This window comes from Chlamydomonas reinhardtii, chromosome 2 (genome assembly GCF_000002595.2).
Source record: "Chlamydomonas reinhardtii strain CC-503 cw92 mt+ chromosome 2, whole genome shotgun sequence".
Taxonomy (NCBI): domain Eukaryota; kingdom Viridiplantae; phylum Chlorophyta; class Chlorophyceae; order Chlamydomonadales; family Chlamydomonadaceae; genus Chlamydomonas; species Chlamydomonas reinhardtii.
The window spans coordinates 5396007-5412300 of NC_057005.1; the positions used below are offsets into that span (position 1 = coordinate 5396007).

Sequence of the window (16294 nt, forward strand, 5' to 3'; positions counted from 1 at the left end):
CCGAGCCAGCGCCCTGTTTTCACATGTGCTCCCGTGGCACGGCCTTGCCGCAGGTGGGTGATCTGGCTGTGGCCTCGCCCGCCACCGTGTCGCGCTGTGGCATGGTCTACCTGGAGCCCCAGCAGCTGGGCACCGGCCCGCTGCTGCTGTCCTGGCTCACCTCGCTTCCCACGCACCTGGGAATGGCGGCTGCTGCCCCCAGCACGGGCGGCGCCGCGGCGTCTCATGCAGCACGTGCTAGCACGGCAGGGCCGGTGCTGGCGAGCCTCGCGGCTATGAGCGAGACCGCTGCTGCGTCGGCGGCAATGGGCGGCGTGAAGGCTCGGCTGGGGGCCTGTTTCGAGGGCCTTGTCTCACCTACAATCAGGTATGGGGCCGTCCTTGAGCTGAACGCAGGATACTTGGCAGACACACCCGTAAGCATGCTGAGCTGCAGCCCAACAACCCGTCACGTAGTCACATGCCTTTGCTACCTCCAGGTTTGTGCGGCGCGAGGTCAAGGAGGCCGCGCCTTCCCTGGACGCCAACCTGGCGGTCAGCTGGATGCGCATCACGCAGGCGCTGCTCATGCCGGTCATAGGTGCGTCTTCTGGCCACCCAGTCTGTCAGACCCGATGCTTGCAGAACTTTGCGGCCAAACGATCGTAGGTGCAGTAATGACTTTGCTCATGCTGCTACATGACCTCAGGCACGCCGGAGCTGCTGCGCAAGCTCGGCGGTGACGTCAAGGCGATGCCGGTGGTGGACGCGGTTGCGATCATGGCGCTTACCTGGTCGGCAGGGTGCACCGCGGCCTCACAGGTAGGGTTACCTGTCGTTAAGGTGTGGCCGAGGCTGTGACTGGGCTCCTGGCCGCCCTGCGTCTCCATTCCTGCTCCCTTGATGCTTGCTCAGCGCCGATATGTGTGGTCGCCTCCTCCCACTCCTACAGTCGGGCCGCGCGCTGGTCGACCAGTTCGTGCGGCGCGCGGTGGCGGGCACTCTGTCCGGTTTGGAGGCGCCGTCAGGTGGGTCCGCACACGTGCAGCCTGCGTGTCTGAATGTCACCCGCCTTGACTCGTGTTGCTCTGGGCTCCTTGCCTGGTTCCGCCACCTCCACTGCCGTACCCCGGAGCGGGTCAAACGCCAGGCCATCACCCCTCCACCAAATCCCCTTTCACCCGTCCAATCCATCTCCGCTTCCACACACACCCGCAGGCCACCACTACAGCTTGTCGGATGCGCCCAGCGTGCCGCTCATGGCCGTGTCCGCCCTGCCGCCCGAGGAGGGCCTGTTGTACGACTACTACTACGACCTGTCGCCCCTGCTGCCCAGCACCCAGGCGGCCAACGCGGCAGCTGCTGCCAGCGCGGCCAGCAACCCCGCTGCGGCGGCGATTGGCGCCGCCGGCGGCGCTGCTGCGCCGGCGGCGACGCAGGGCCAGTGGCTGCCATGGAGCGCGATGGTGGCGGACGCGCCGCCCATCCCCGCAGACGCCAGTTTTAACTCGATTCTGGTGCCCACGGTGGACACGGCGGCCGTGACCTTCCTGCTGTCCACCGCGATCAATGCCAAGTGAGAGCCTGTCCTCTTAGGAGCGCACATGCTGTCGGGAGTAGCTAGAATGCAACATCGTAAGGGCATATTGCTTTCGTGTGTACCAACGGTCGAGCTGTGCCGCCCGCAGGTATCCTTTCCTGCTGGTGGGCCCCACGGGCACGGGCAAGTCGGTTACCGTGGTGCGGTGCCTTCTGGAGCTAGACCCCGAGGTAGGTGTTGGGTGGGTGGGTTGGTCGGAAGGCTGGAGGTAGCAGGTCCTACGGTACTGACCGCCAGGCGTGGTACGATGCATGTCGTGACGGTCATGGCGCGAGCACCCTGCTGCAACAGAAAGAACTCTAGGCTGGCATGGCATGTGTTCGGCCTTGTGCAGGTATTTGCCCCGGCCAACATCATCGGCTTCAGTGCGCAGACGTCCGCCAACGCTACCCAGGCGCTGGTGGACGCCAAAGTGGACAAGCGGAGAAAGGTGAGCTGCAGGCTCTGCTGCTCATGCGCTCCGGCTCTTTCCAACCTATCCCTATGGCAAAACGTTTGCCTCTAGCCACGGTGACTGTGGGCGTTGTCGCCGCTCGCCAAGCAAGCAACCGCCGGTTTCTGTGCTGCAGGGCGTGTACGGCCCGGCCGGTGGCCGCCGCGGCGTGGTGTTCATCGACGACCTGAACATGCCGCAGCGGGAGACCTACGGCGCCCAGCCGCCCATCGAGCTGCTGCGCCAGCTGCTGGACCACAACGGCTGGTACTCGCGCGACAACGCCTTCCGCGCCATCCAGGTGCGCTGTCCCGCAGTGGGGTAGGCACTAGTGCAGTGCGCAAAGGCATGAGAGGATTCCCATTTCATCACCGCGGCCAAGAGGTTGGCCCTGCACTGGTACCGTCACCAAATACCCCCCCTGTGTTTGAGCAGGACGTGCTGATGGTGGGCGCCATGGGGCCGCCGGGCGGCGGCCGCGCAGCAGTGACGCCGCGCTTCAGCCGCCACTTCGCCACGCTGTGCCTCACCGAGGTGGGTGAATTGGGGGATGATCGGGCTGACAAGGGAGTCATGATGTTGAACGCCATGATTGGGTTGGGAAGGCCATGAGCTGGCAGCGGTGCGATGCGTGGCACAGAGCAAGCCTGAATGATTGCTGGACCCCATCGCCCACAGGCATCTACGCCAACGCTGAAGCACATCTTCGGCACCATCCAGAATTGGTTCCTCACCACACGGGCGTTCCCTGATCCAGTCATGGAACTCAGGTATGTTTCCAACGCATTCTCACTTCACGCATGCCGACCTGTTCCATCCATGCCTGCATTTCTGCTGCGCTGCATGACTCACCGCCGCCGCCACCACAAACCCCAGGGAGCCCGTCATCGCTGCCACGCTGGACGTGTACTCGGCCGCCATGACGCAGCTGCTGCCCACGCCCACCAAGAGCCACTACACCTTCAACCTGCGCGACTGCTCGCGCGTGGTGCAGGGGCTGCAGGTGCGTGCGTGGCAATGAGGACGGGGCCCTCCGTCTCCCGATCTGCACTCTAGAACTGGACCGCTCCAACAGTTTTACGAATGCTGTACTGCACGCGTGTGCAGGCCCAAGACGCGGCGGCGCTGCAGCTGTCCGCCAGCCAGATGCTGACGTTCAAAACCGCGGCGGCGGCGGCAGCGCAGGGCGGCGCGCCCGCGGCGGCCCCGTCTGCCAGCGCCACCATGCGGGCACAGCAGGAGGCGCACGTACGGCTGTGGGTACACGAGGTGCTGCGCGTCTTCTACGACCGGTGAGCTTCGGGTGGCAGCGCAAGGGTTTGTGTCATGCCGTGTCCCTCCAGATGCACCCAGCGCCGTTGTATGCCGTCACCATCCACGCCCTCGCAGCCTGGTGGACGTGTCGGAGCAGCAGTGGCTGCTGGATTTGCTACGCGACCTGGCCCACTGCCACTTCGGAATGAGGCTGGACGCCCTGCTCAGCCACCTCACGGTGCCAGACATGGGGCCCGGAGGAGCTGGCGACAGCATGTCTGGCACGGAGAGCGGCGCGGAGGGCAGCATCACGCCCGGCATCATCCGGCGCTGCTTGTTCGCTGACTACATGACCGAGAGCGACGAGAATGGTGGGGCTACTGAATCCCTTAGCCTTTTCAGTGTTATGTTTGCTTTGCAACAGTTCCGTCCGCAGCCATGCCCCAAGACGGCAGGACCTGCACACATACCATGCCATCCCTTGGCTGCACCTGGCCCCTCATCACGTCCTCCTCCATCCCGCCTGCCTGCCTGCACGCCTGGCCGCCAGGCTACCGGCCGTACCTGGAGGTCGCCCGCCCCTCCGCCGCCGTGTCGCGGCTTGAGGACCTGCTGGCCGACTACAACGGCCTGGCGGGCCCCGGCAAGCGGCAGCTGCACCTAGCCATGTTCCTGTACGCGGTGGAGCACGTGACGCGCATTGCACGGTGCGTGGAACCCGGTGGGCCGCCACTGCAGGCGAAGGCACAGGCGTGTTGCAGCAGCGGGCGGGTTGGTTGTGGTACATGCGCGTGTTGAGCCCGCCGAGCATCTGAGTTCGCGTTTTTGGTATTTGTTGAAATGCCTGCAGAGTGCTCCGCCAGGAGGGCGGCCACGCGCTGTGTGTGGGTGTGGGCGGCAGCGGCCGCCAGAGCCTGGCCCGTCTTGCCGCCTTCATCTGCGGGATGGAGGCATTCCAGGTGCGTATACATGTCATGTTTGACAAGCCCAAGTGATTGTATCCTTGCTTTGATTGGCGCCGCGTGTGTCTGGCCACTTGCGCTGTTGTAAGCTGTGTTTTCTGCCCATGCCCGCCAGGTGGAGATCAGCCGCAGCTACGGGCTGAACGAGTGGCGGGACGACTTGCGGCGCCTGGCCCGCCGCGCTGGCGCCGAGGCAAAGCCCACGGTGTTCATCTTTGGCGACAGCCAGGCGGCGCAGGAGGCGTTCGTGGAGGACGTCAACAGCCTGCTCAACAGTGGCGAGGTGGGCAAACAGCGCGATAGCCAGCCACTTCCTCATCGCACAACACCAGTGGCTTTGCTTGCTCGTGCTGCCGCTACACCCAGCTCAGTGTCTTGCAACATGGGCTCGGACTCAACCCTTGCCTTGACCTGTTGTTCTTTGTGCCAGGTGCCCAACCTATTCCCGCACGATGAGCGCTCCGCCATCTGCGAGGCCGTGCGCGCCGCATTCAAGCGTGCCCAGCCAGCGGTCGCCGACCCCTCGCCCGCCACGCTGTGGTCGTTCTTCGTGGGCCGCTGCCGAGCCAACCTGCATGTGGTGCTGGCCTTCAGCCCCGCGGGTGACGCCTTCCGTGAGCGCCTGCGCCGCTTCCCGTCCATTGTCAACTGTTGCACCATCGACTGGTGAGTGCTGGTAACGCTTGGTGCATCGCCAGCATTACCGTACGTTTGCACGCGCCCGATTCCTATCTCCACATGCGACGCTAGGAGCGAGGTGAGGACCAAGCAGGCAGTGTAAGACTCTTTTTCGCTGCTGCCTCCTTTTTTAACGCCACGTAGGTTCCACGCCTGGCCCGATGATGCACTGGACGCGGTGGCGGCCAAGCTGCTGGCGGAGGTGGACTTGCAGGGCCCGGGGCAGCGGGGCGCGGTCAAGGACCTCTGCAAGACCTTCCACGCCCAGGTGCGGCCGGCGCTGGGTCCGGAACGTAGGCGGCACACGCGCCTTGGTGGGCTGGGCATGGGTAAGGCAAACTCCGCGCAACGCTCCTGCCGCTTACCAACGTGACGCAGGTGACGAGCATGTCGGGGGCTTTCCGCCGCGAGGCGGGCCGCCACAACTACGTGACGCCTACGTCCTACCTGGAGCTCATATCCTGCTTCGCGACGCTGCTGGCCCAACGGCGAGCCAAGGTGCTGGCGCAGCAGCAGAAGTATGAGGTGCGTCGGGGAGGGGACACGCCCTATTGAGGGCTGCTGAGCTGGACCCAACGTTGCCCGTGCTTTTTGACTGTTGAGGCGCTGTGCCTGACTTTCGCGTACCCTCACACGCGCCTGGCACCACACCCACCACACCCACCACAGAATGGGCTGGACAAGCTGGCGTTCACGGCGGAGCAGGTGGCGGTCATGAGGGCGGAGCTGCAGGTAGGTGCAGGCAGCTAGCGTCGAGCGGCCCACACGCGTGTGTTGGCATTCCGCCCTGGACAGCGCGGCCCCAGGGGCGCAGCAACGCAAACAACATCCCGCAACTGCAATGCCTGGCGCCTGCTCTTGCGTCTTGCAGGCTTTGGCTCCTGTGCTCGCCCGCACGGTGGCGGAGACGGAGCAGCTGCTCAAGGAGATTGCCCGGGAGAAGGAGGAGGTGGTGGAGCCCAAGCGCGCCATGGTGGACGTGGAGGTGAAGCAGGCCGACCACGCCGCCGCTGCCGCCCGCGCCATCAAAGAGGAGTGCGAGATGATCCTCAGTGAGGCGCTGCCCGCGCTGGAGGCCGCGACACAGGTGGGGGCTGCAGTCAGGGCTGCAGTGCAAGGGTTGCCGTGCAGCCTGCTGGACCAGGCCAAATTACTGGCGATGGGTGGCGCAAGCATGTTTTGGTATGTCTGGATGATGTGGTGACAAGATCTGTTGCTTGTATTGCGCCTAGGGCTCAAGCTGCTCGCGCGAACTCCCGCCCACACAACCGCCTCTGCTGCAGGCGCTCGACACGATCAAGTCCGCCGACATCAAGTTGGTGCAGACGTTCAAGAGCCCGCCCGCGGCCGTCAAGATTGTGATGGAGGCGGTGTGCGTGTGTCTGGACGTGAAGCCTACACTCGTGCCCGACCCCAACATGGCGGGTGAGTGGGCGGCGCGGGACAGCGACAGGAGGCCGTTGTGGGCATCAAGCAACTAGCTATGAGCCTGTGGTGATGGATGGCTGTGCCATCAACCTCACATGCCGTTACGACCGCTCTCTTAACCCGCACCTCCACATGTTCTCACTGAACAGGCAAGAAGATTGTGGACTGGTGGGATGCCAGCAAGCGGCTACTGATGGACACCACTCTCATCCAGCGTCTAAAGGACTACGACAGGTAAGGACATTGCTGCGGTTGCGACAAGGTCCTCTTGTGGGGCTGTCTTCATTCCGTATACAACATGGCGCGCCATGTGGCTGATGACTCACGCAATCGCGGGAACTGCTGATCTGCTGCAGGGACAACATCCCCCAGCGCATCATCGACAAGGTGCGTGGCCGTTCACTGTTGCAGCTATGCAATCGGACGATGGGCATGTTGCGTGGGCGATACTTGCTGCCTGTCCTCTTTCGCCTCCATTCAATGTCTCTGCGCAATCGGAAGCCATCTACACACACGCCCCGCAGATCCGCAAAGAATATACGGGTGACCCCGACTTCACGCCCGCAAATGCCGCAAAGGCCTCAAGGTGCGAATCTCAGCGAGGATAAGGGCCTGCGAATCCTTTTCCGCACGGCAGCAGGGCGTCAATTGCTTTCGTTGAGGCAGCAAGGGGCAGCGGCAGCTGCGCGTCCTGTGCGCGTGCCAAGCTGGCTGGGTGATATGCAGCGGCATAAACTGTTACTGTTGTCACTACCATCTCCCGCAATTCCTGCAGCGCGGCGGAGGGTCTGTGCAAGTGGGTCCATGCCATGGACCAGTATGACAAGGTGGCGAAGGTGGTGGCGCCCAAGCGCGCGGCGCTAGCGGAGGCAGAGGCCGAATACGCCAATGTGAGTGTGTCCCTTACGGCACTGACTCACGTGGACTGAGGTGCAGGCAGATGAGGAAACGCACGCAGCGGGGTCAGCCTTGTGTTGTGTTGGCATCCACGACCGTGCAACCCCGCGGTGCAGGTGCTCATGGGGCTGCACGGCAAGCAGGCCGAGCTGAAAGAGCTGTTGGAGAAGCTGGCGGTAAGTGCGGGTTCCTGTGGACCTGGGTAACATGCCAGGCGCGGTGCGGCGGTCGTTTTGCACCAACCGACACACCTTATCTGTTGCTTCGCACTTTGTGTTCATGTGTTGCAGGGCTTGGAGGCGAAGCTGGCCGAGAGTCAGGCCCGCAAAGCGGAGCTGGAGGCAGAGACCGAGCTGGTGAGCCACAAGCGAGCGTAAAATCGTGCCATACAGTCTCGCCCACCTTGCTGTGCATTACACGCCGACAAACAGACTCATGATTTGTGTCCCGCTTCCGAGACACGCCCGCCCTGCTGCTTTGCCCTGACTACACATACAGTGCGCACTGAAGCTGGAGCGCGCGGAGCAGCTCATGAGTGGCCTGGGCGGCGAGCGCGAGCGCTGGACAGCAGAGGCGGCCCGGCTGCGCGGCTCCTTCGGCGCCATCACCGGTGACATGCTGCTGGCGGCGGGCGCTGTGGCCTACCTGGGCGCGTTCACCATGCCCTATAGGTGCGCCTATCTGCAGCAGGGGCTTGCCACAGGGCATGTGGTAATGGCTGTGGCCTGTAGCGTAATGCGTGCGGCGGTGGTATTGGGCTTGGGCGCTGCTGGGCTTTTTAGCCGTGTTGCTTACACCCTGAGCTGCGTGGCTGCGCGGTTGCTGGTGTGCCCACAGGGAGCGCGCGCTGGCGGCCTGGGTGAAGCAAGTGGACGCAGCGGGAGTGAGCACCAGCGCCGGGGCGAGCGGCCACGGGGGCGGCAGCCACAGCGCTGCGTTCTCACTCACGGCAGTCCTGGGCGACCCAGTCAAGGTGAGAGATACACGCCTTCGAAGGGACGAGCACAGTCTGTCTGTGACGAGCTGCATGCGCGTACAGAATGACGAACGTGCACCGCCGCCCTTCACACGTCGGGCTTGGATGTGAATACCATATTTCCCTTGCAACAGCCCTTCCAACATGTCATTGCCGACCCCCACCGAACACCACACCGGCTGTCTACTTCGCTACACTTCTCTGTACCAATCCTTGCAACCTCCCACGTGCAACTCCAGATCCGCGAGTGGGTCATCTTTGGCCTTCCGAACGACTCCTTCTCCATCGACAGCGCCGTCATCGCGGCGACCAGCCGGCGCTGGCCGCTGTGCATCGACCCCCAGGGCCAGGCCAACCGCTGGATCAAGGCCATGCACGAAGCACAGAAGATCAAGGTGCGGCAAGGATCACGTGATGGTCGCAGCATGTTGTCCTGCTTCTACGAGCCCAGTACGGGTACTGCACTGATGTGCCATGCCGCGCGCCCTCCTCATGGCATCATAAGCATGCCGCTGTCATGCTTACGGTTACGGGTGTGTGTCGTTCGCCTGGCGTCATGGGTTGCAGGTGCTGAAGCTGTCTGACCCAGACTACCTGCGCACGGTGGAGGCGGCCGTGTCCTTTGGTCTGCCGGTGCTGCTGGAGAATGTGGGCGAGGAGCTGGACCCCAGCCTGGAGCCGCTGCTGCTCAAGCAGACGTACCGGCAGGGCGCGCAGCTGGTCATCAAGCTGGGAGACAACGTGGTCGAATACTCGCCAGACTTCAGGTGCGCCGGCGGCTGCACTCCCCTAGTTGTGACGCTCCTAACATAGCTGAGGCCGCTGGGTTTGTTATGCACTTGGTGCATCTCCGTTTCGTGGCGCCATGGCACCTGATGCATGTTTGAGTGTTGCTGCTGTCGCCGCACGCGCCCACAGAATGCACCTAACCACGGCGCTGCGCAACCCGCATTACCTGCCCGAGACGGCGGTGAAAGTGGCGCTGCTCAACTTCAGCATCACACCCGAGGGCCTGGCGGACCAGCTGTTGGGCGTGGCGGTTGCGGCCGAGATGCCGCAGCTGGAGGAGCAGCGCCAGGCACTGGTGGGTTAGGGGAAGGCAGGGCGGACGGCGAGCTGGGGTAGTGCGTAGTACGGAACTGTGTGCATGGCGGCACCGGTGTCGTAGCAATTGTGCATAGCTGGTAGCTACGATAGCGCGCTGGCACCTGAAATGCGATTGTGCCTGAACGTCCGGCTCGTGCGGCACGTACCGCGCACAGGTTGTGAGCAGCGCGGAAAACGCCAAACAGCTGGTGGAGATCGAGGCGCGCATCCTGCAGGTGCTGTCCTCCACGGAAGGCAACATCCTGGAGGACGCCACAGCGGTGCAGGTGCTGTCGGAGGCCAAGCGGGTGAGTGGAAGAGGTGCTGGGGCGGCTCGGTAGCGGTCGAGTAGGTCCGAGTGGGCTACATGACAAGATCGACGTACACCCACATCACCGTGAACTGCATTGGTGCGTTGCATGCTGGTACTGACGGCTGGCATCGTCCTGCCAATGCAGTTATCGGACGACATCTCGGCAAAGCAAGCAGTGGCGGAGAAGACCCAGGTGAGGGCTGGGCCCACAGCCCGTGTCAGCGCTGCCCGCACCGACAGGCTGTCTGAAGAATGTGCCCGAGACAACCCTCCTTGCCAACACCACCTTGACACACTGTCACACACACACACACACACACACACACACACACACACACACACACACACACACACACACACACACACAGGCGGCGCTGGACGCCGCCCGCACGCGCTACCGGGCTGTGGCCGAGATGTCTGCGGCCGTGTTCTTTGCAATCGCCGACCTGGCCTCGGTGGATTACATGTACCAGTACTCGCTGTCCTGGTTCATTGGTGAGCAGCTGTGCATACCTACCAGTGCGGTATTGAAGTCTGGATCGCCAGAAAGCTTGCCCATGCAGCAGTTTGTGAACAAATATGAACACCAGCAGGCATGATTGCGGGCCCACTTGACACCGACACCGCAACGATCTCCTGGACACGTTACTTCCTAAACAGGCCTGTTCGTGAGGAGCATCCATGCAAGCGCGGAGGAGGCAGCGGCCGCAGCTGGCGCGGCGGCACCCACAGTCGCAGCCCGTGCCAACGGGCTAGAGGGCGCGGCGCTGGCGGCTCGGCTGCGGCAGATTGAAAGCCATTTCCTGTACGCTGCGTACTGCAACGTATCCAGGTGCGGCTGCAGGTGGCATGCGCTTTCCTTTCCCTGCTTGTTGCTTGTTTTCCCCTCTCTCAGGGTGTTGTTGCTACGCTTTATGCTTCCGGCCCCCTCTCACGCACGCTCTCGCCTAAATGGCCTGTTGCTGCACTGCCTGACACGCAGGTCGCTGTTTGAGAAGGACAAGCTGCTGCTGTCCTTCCTGCTGGCCTCGCGACTGGCGGCCCACCGCGGCAACCTGCCGCACGAGCAGCTGCGCTTCCTAGTAAACGGAGGCGGCGGCGCTGCGCCGGCGGGCTCCGCTGCAGGGGCGCCGCCGGCACCGCTGGGTATTCCAGTGCGTGCCTGGAGTGAGCTGCTGGTGCTGTCCGCGCTGCCGGTGAGAGCGCGCATGGGGCAAAGGCGGCACAGGCAGACGATTGGCAGATAGCACACTGGTAGTGGCGGGCTGACGCTTACGGTGTGGCGCCTGTTGGCTGGCTCGGGGTTGTTTGGCTCACGCAAGAAATGGCGGCCGTCGTGCGCTGTGCCGCAGCGCAGGTTGCGTTCCCAGCTTTGAATGCCTCTCTGGCCTGCTGCCCCGAATGCTTGGATTGCCGTGCAGGGTTCCTCGTTCAGCTCCATACCGGCGCACATCAGTCGCTCCGCTGACGAGTGGGCCGAGTTGGTGGAATCACCAGACCCACACGCGCGCCCCTTCCCGGCGCCACTTGACAGGTACGGTACTGAGCACATGGCTCCGTGACGGCTTGGGCTTGCACCATGCCTACTCTGCCACTTGCCCCTCGCCAAGTGTTCATAACTTACTCGCGGTCACCTCATATCGGTCTTTCCTTCCTTATTTCCTTCCTTCCGTCCCTACTTCACAGCATGCTGAGCTCTTTCGGCAAGCTGCTGGTGCTGCGCTGCCTGCGGCCCGACAAGCTGGTGCCGGCGCTGGAGGCCTGGGTAGCGGGCGAGCTGGGGCAGGCCTTTGTGAGCCCGCCGCCCATGGACCTGGCGGCTGCCTTCGCGGAGGCGTCGGGCCCCAGCACGCCGCTGCTGTTCGTGCTGAGCCCCGGCACCGACCCCTGGGCGGCACTGCTGCGCTTCGCGGAGGAGCGCGGGCAGGCCAAGACCCTGCAGGTGGGTGCTGTGGCCAATCGGCCAAACAGGCGGCGGGACGGGTCTCACCGTCGCACAGCGCACGTTCGCATTGCAGGCAATGCTGGGCTGTTGTGTGAAGGACCCATGCACCAAGTATTTTTTTGTGTGTGCGCTCTGCAGGTCATCAGTCTGGGCCAGGGCCAGGGCCCCAAGGCGGCCGCGCTCATTGAGGCGGCTCGCGGTTTGGGCGGCTGGGTGCTGCTGCAGAACTGCCACCTGGCGCCCAGCTGGATGCCAACCCTGGAGCGGCTGTGGGAGGCCATCCGGGAGGACAACACAGACGCCAAGTTCAGGTGCGTGCGGCCCCCACGTGGGCCCGGCCTGTGCAAGCCACGGCATCATACCTAGCTCGGTGTCGCGCAGAACAGGGAACGCTAGACCTAGACCCCTCCCTGACTTCGCCGTCCCCCTTTCCCCCCGCGCTACCTGGCCGCCTTCCCTCTCTGTCATGGCACAGGCTGTGGATGACGTGCATGCCCACGCCCGACTTCCCTGCCACGCTGCTGCAAGCGTCCGTCAAGATGACGTCAGAGCCGCCGCAGGGCCTGCGAGCCAACATGCGCCGCAGCATGGCGCTGGAGCCGCTGTCGGAAGCCAGCTTCTGGGAGCTCCCACCGCCGCCGGCGCCCGCCGCTGCGCCCAGCTCGCCATCGCGGGGTGGTGGACACCGCGCCTCCACCACCGGTGGCGGCGGGCGGCACAGCAGCGTGGGCGGAGCCAAGGCGGCTGCGGAGGAGAAGCCGGCAGAGGGCGCGGGCGCGGACGGGCCGCCCACACTCAAGCGGCTGCTGTTTGGACTGGTGTTCCTGCACGCGGCGGTGCAGGAGCGGCGGCGCTATGGGCCCATTGGCTGGAACGTGCCATACGGTGCGTGGATCCACTCCCGTCATGTAGCAAACCACAACCTCTGTGTCCGTTCCGCCTCAAACGAGGCCGGCGGCGCTTTTGTGTCCCACCCAGGCCGGGTCCATCGCAACCAGGCCGGGTCCACTCCCCGCTGTTCGCTTTTTTAACCACGTATCACCTGTTGGGGTTTGGGATTACGCTGCACACTACGGGACTACCCCAACCTGCCCCTTACCCTGCCCCATCGCAAATATCACCTGCCCTACTACGGTGACTTCTCCTTGACGCTGCAACGCCCCCCCAACTCCCGCCCTCCACTCCGCCCCACGCCACGCAGGCTTCGACGACGGCGACCTGCGCATCTCCGCGCGCCAGATGCGTATGTACGTGCAGGACTGCCTGCAGCGCAGCAACCCGGTGCCGTACGAGGCACTGCGGTACGCCATCGGCGAGTGCAACTACGGCGGCAGGTGGGTGTTTGCTATGGTCTTTTGCCTTATTTTGCGCATACAAACACACATACTACATTAGCAAAGATGGTTGCCGCTATTCAAGCTAGCGGCAACAACTAGGACCAAATCTGTCACAAGATAGGCAAAAGCCCTGCAAGTTGGCACTCTTCGACTGGCGCTGCACCTGACTAGTACCTGTGCCGCCGCACCTAACGCCGGACGCACTATTACAGCTGCTGCACTCTGCTGACTGCTGCGCCGCAGGGTGACTGACGACAAGGACCGGCTGCTGCTGGCGACCATGCTGCGCCGCATCGTGGCGCCCGAGGTGGCGGAGGAGGCGGGCGCGGCGCTGCTGGCAGACGAGGACGGCTCCGAGGGCGGCGGGCACGACGGCGGCCGGGCGGCCATTAGGCAGCCCGCAGACACGGTGCTGGAGGGGTGAGTGGCGGGTCCGTGGGGATCAGACTGGGCGGGTGCGTGGGCGGCCATGGCGCCGTTGGAGAGGCTATGGGTTGAGCGAAAATGCCGCATCTGGAGTTGGCGTTGAAGCTGGCACGGTTGATGTCAGTTGCCCGTCGTGCGTTCCGTTCCCTCTCTGCGCGCGCCCGCAGCTACATGTCGTATGTGGAGACGCTGCCCACCGCGGCGCTGCCGGACGTGTTCGGACTGCACCTCAACGCCGACATCAGCAAGGTGCGGCTGGGGCAGGCACACACGGGGCGGCGGCAGGGTTAGTTCCAGTGCCGCACACAGGCCGTTGCTATCACGCGTGTCTGCATTCCCCATTGAAGCGGTGTGCAGGAATGGAAGAGATGGATTGCGGTGTGTGGACCTGTGTGCCGCGCAGGACCTGGCGACCACTAACGGTCTGCTAGCGAGCCTGACTGCCACCAGTGGCGGCGGCGGAAGCGGGGCTGCAGGCGGCGGAGCCGCAGCCGGCGGCGGCGACGCGGGCGCCGCGGCGCTGGTTCAGGGGCTGCTGGACCGCGTGCCTGCGGACTTCAACTTGGAGGCGGTACAGGCTGCGTACCCGGTGTCCTACCACCAGAGCCTCAACCAGGTGCGCAAGCGGCCAGTCCGCCACACGCACGCCACAAGCTGTCACGGCAGTTCTGACATGATGGCGTGACCGCCGCCAATCCTTCCAAACCGTCTGTCCACCCATTCATCCATTGCCCCACCTCCGCTCGCCGCTTGCCGCCCCTCCTAGTATAGCTTGGGCTGGGCTTAGTTTGAACTGGTATTCACACTCACACCCCCGCACACACAAACACAAACACAAACACACTGTCCCTCGCCCCCTGGTCGCACAGGTGCTGGTGCAGGAGCTGGCGCGCTACAACCGGCTGCTGAGCACCCTGCGCACCAGCCTCACGCAGCTGGGCCGCGCAGTGGCGGGCCTGGCGCTGCTGAGCGCGGAGCTGGAGGGCGTGCTGCAGGCCGTGGAGGCGGGCCAGGTGCCGGCGGCCTGGAAGGTGAGCAGGCCGATGCAGAAGCAAGGGAGCTGTGTAGGAAGAGTGGGTGCAGATGCCGGTCAGGGGGCCATGGCGTTGCATGTGCTGGATGCGGCGTCTCTGCAAGCCTCGGTCCCCGCCACGGCACCGCCAGCGCCCCGCCAACCCCAGCAACTGCCTCCTGGCAATCGCTGACGCGCCGCCGCTCTGTTTTTGCCTCCGCCTCCGCCTGTCGCTCGCCATCTTCACCCCGCAGCCTCAGTCGTTCCCCAGCCTCAAGCCCCTGGGTGGCTACATGACAGACCTGGTGGAGCGCTGCGCCTTCCTCAGCGGCTGGGCGCAGCGGGGGCCACCCGCCGCCTTCTGGCTGGGAGCCTTCTTCTTCCCGCCCGCATTCACCACCGCGGCGCTGCAGGTGCGTGGCAGGGCTGAAGGAGGGGCGTGCGGGTTGCGGCATGCCGCGCATGTCGCCTGGGGTGTTTGCAGCGGGCAAGATATGCGCCGCTGCTGCTCCGCTATGCGTGCACCGCTTGAGCTAAGCACTCACACCTCGCTCCCTGCAGAACTTCGCCCGCGGGCACCAGCTGCCCATTGACGCGGTTGGCTTCGACTTTGAAATGTTGCGAGCGGTGAGTCCCAGTTGATGCTTCGCAGCAAGCTCTCGGCCGCACGTTGCCGCGCCGTAATCCAACCTTGCCACGCCTGCCCTCTTGCGACCTCCTGCCACCACGCTGTCTCAACCGCCCCCCCGTCCACGTCTGTGTATGTGCACGTGCCGCCCCACAGGAGCCCTCCTCCCTGACCAACCCGCCGCCCAGCGGTGTGTACGTGTACGGGCTGTACTTGGAGGGCGCCGGGTGGGACCGCGCGGGCGGCTGCCTCGCAGAGCCGGAGCCCAAGCAGCTCTACTGCCCTGCGCCAGCCATCTGGTTTAAGACAGTGCGCACCGCGGACAGCAAGTGAGTGACGCCTTGCCGGGCCCCGGCCGAAGGACGCAGACCCGTGCCTCCAGCAGGCTGTATGGACGGGTGCATCATCAGCCCGCTAGGGCTCGTGCGCGCTGTATACTGATGGGTGCATGCTGATGGGTGTTTGCCTCACACCCTCCCTCGCGCAGGCCCACCCCCGCCTACGCATGCCCCGTGTATCGCACGGCGGACCGGCGCGGCGTGCTCGCCACCACCGGCCACTCCACCAACTTCCTCATGACGGTGCGACTGCCGCTGGATGTGGGGCCGGGCGCGGAGCCGCGTGTGGTGCAGCGCCGCTCCGACCACTGGGTACTGCGAGGCGTGGCCATGCTGACCAGCCTGCCGCAGTAGTTGGGACCGCAGGTGGTCTGGAGCAGTCCCGGGCTAGTTGAGAGCTGGAGGTGGTGGGGTAGCTGCGGGGGCCTCGCGGGTTGAGTGAGTGGCTGGACATTGTGTGTTTGGCACGCACAAGAGGATTCTGGCACTTGTCCTCGTGATACTGTTGTTATGTCAGGAAGGTTGGATTGAAGAGGAGCGGGCGCTTTGCCATGGGAAGTCGCGGTCACGCAACGGGTATTCAACACTGGATGTGTGTATTGGGACAGGGTAAGGGGCAGGTCCCGTAGTGTGCAGCGTATGCCCCGACCCCAGTATACAATAAACATGCTGCAACGTCAAGGCATGAGCGCGCGGCTGGTCGAACGCCGGAGTTACTGTCCCGACACGCCTACTGGCAGGCTACTATTTTGCTGGTGCGCATCGACACTGAATGTGTGCGTGCATGCTTGCTCGCAGCAAAGATCTATAAATTGTTACACATGCTGTGACTCCATGTTCTTATACATTTGAGGGAGAGATTCATGAGCCGGCATGCACACATGGGGCCAGCCGGGAGGTGATTGGGGCTGTTTGGTAGCTGGGGAGGGAACGTACGTGAACAATCATTGGATTGGGGGCTGGCTAGGCGAGCTACGCTCATGGGCGTTAGGGAAGGAGAGT

At 64.2% G+C, this 16294-nt stretch overlaps 1 protein-coding gene across 1 annotated transcript in view; it reads left to right on the forward strand.

Moving 5' to 3' along the window:
- The window catches only part of CHLRE_02g107350v5 (uncharacterized protein), a 30412-nt gene extending 14119 nt beyond the window's left edge, over positions 1 to 16293 (forward strand). Inside the window, exons 44-94 of the mRNA XM_043059822.1 lie at positions 54 to 367; positions 480 to 580; positions 689 to 801; positions 932 to 1007; positions 1198 to 1555; positions 1668 to 1749; positions 1914 to 2009; positions 2149 to 2313; positions 2448 to 2546; positions 2691 to 2782; positions 2889 to 3015; positions 3120 to 3304; positions 3402 to 3637; positions 3817 to 3973; positions 4117 to 4225; positions 4344 to 4511; positions 4659 to 4894; positions 5051 to 5174; positions 5285 to 5431; positions 5576 to 5638; positions 5778 to 5993; positions 6190 to 6331; positions 6484 to 6568; positions 6691 to 6721; positions 6859 to 6920; positions 7110 to 7224; positions 7348 to 7407; positions 7522 to 7587; positions 7730 to 7902; positions 8069 to 8204; positions 8447 to 8602; positions 8775 to 8974; positions 9126 to 9291; positions 9470 to 9601; positions 9752 to 9799; positions 9975 to 10101; positions 10267 to 10438; positions 10589 to 10802; positions 11028 to 11140; positions 11293 to 11548; positions 11690 to 11862; positions 12027 to 12436; positions 12753 to 12885; positions 13132 to 13308; positions 13482 to 13563; positions 13718 to 13930; positions 14184 to 14345; positions 14581 to 14739; positions 14888 to 14953; positions 15111 to 15283; positions 15442 to 16293. Coding sequence (XP_042927456.1) covers positions 54 to 367; positions 480 to 580; positions 689 to 801; positions 932 to 1007; positions 1198 to 1555; positions 1668 to 1749; positions 1914 to 2009; positions 2149 to 2313; positions 2448 to 2546; positions 2691 to 2782; positions 2889 to 3015; positions 3120 to 3304; positions 3402 to 3637; positions 3817 to 3973; positions 4117 to 4225; positions 4344 to 4511; positions 4659 to 4894; positions 5051 to 5174; positions 5285 to 5431; positions 5576 to 5638; positions 5778 to 5993; positions 6190 to 6331; positions 6484 to 6568; positions 6691 to 6721; positions 6859 to 6920; positions 7110 to 7224; positions 7348 to 7407; positions 7522 to 7587; positions 7730 to 7902; positions 8069 to 8204; positions 8447 to 8602; positions 8775 to 8974; positions 9126 to 9291; positions 9470 to 9601; positions 9752 to 9799; positions 9975 to 10101; positions 10267 to 10438; positions 10589 to 10802; positions 11028 to 11140; positions 11293 to 11548; positions 11690 to 11862; positions 12027 to 12436; positions 12753 to 12885; positions 13132 to 13308; positions 13482 to 13563; positions 13718 to 13930; positions 14184 to 14345; positions 14581 to 14739; positions 14888 to 14953; positions 15111 to 15283; positions 15442 to 15646 — 7671 coding nt within the window. The 3' untranslated portion in view covers positions 15647 to 16293. The remainder of the gene's footprint in view (positions 1 to 53; positions 368 to 479; positions 581 to 688; positions 802 to 931; positions 1008 to 1197; positions 1556 to 1667; positions 1750 to 1913; positions 2010 to 2148; positions 2314 to 2447; positions 2547 to 2690; positions 2783 to 2888; positions 3016 to 3119; positions 3305 to 3401; positions 3638 to 3816; positions 3974 to 4116; positions 4226 to 4343; positions 4512 to 4658; positions 4895 to 5050; positions 5175 to 5284; positions 5432 to 5575; positions 5639 to 5777; positions 5994 to 6189; positions 6332 to 6483; positions 6569 to 6690; positions 6722 to 6858; positions 6921 to 7109; positions 7225 to 7347; positions 7408 to 7521; positions 7588 to 7729; positions 7903 to 8068; positions 8205 to 8446; positions 8603 to 8774; positions 8975 to 9125; positions 9292 to 9469; positions 9602 to 9751; positions 9800 to 9974; positions 10102 to 10266; positions 10439 to 10588; positions 10803 to 11027; positions 11141 to 11292; positions 11549 to 11689; positions 11863 to 12026; positions 12437 to 12752; positions 12886 to 13131; positions 13309 to 13481; positions 13564 to 13717; positions 13931 to 14183; positions 14346 to 14580; positions 14740 to 14887; positions 14954 to 15110; positions 15284 to 15441) is intronic.
- The last annotated feature ends 1 nt before the right edge of the window (position 16294 follows it).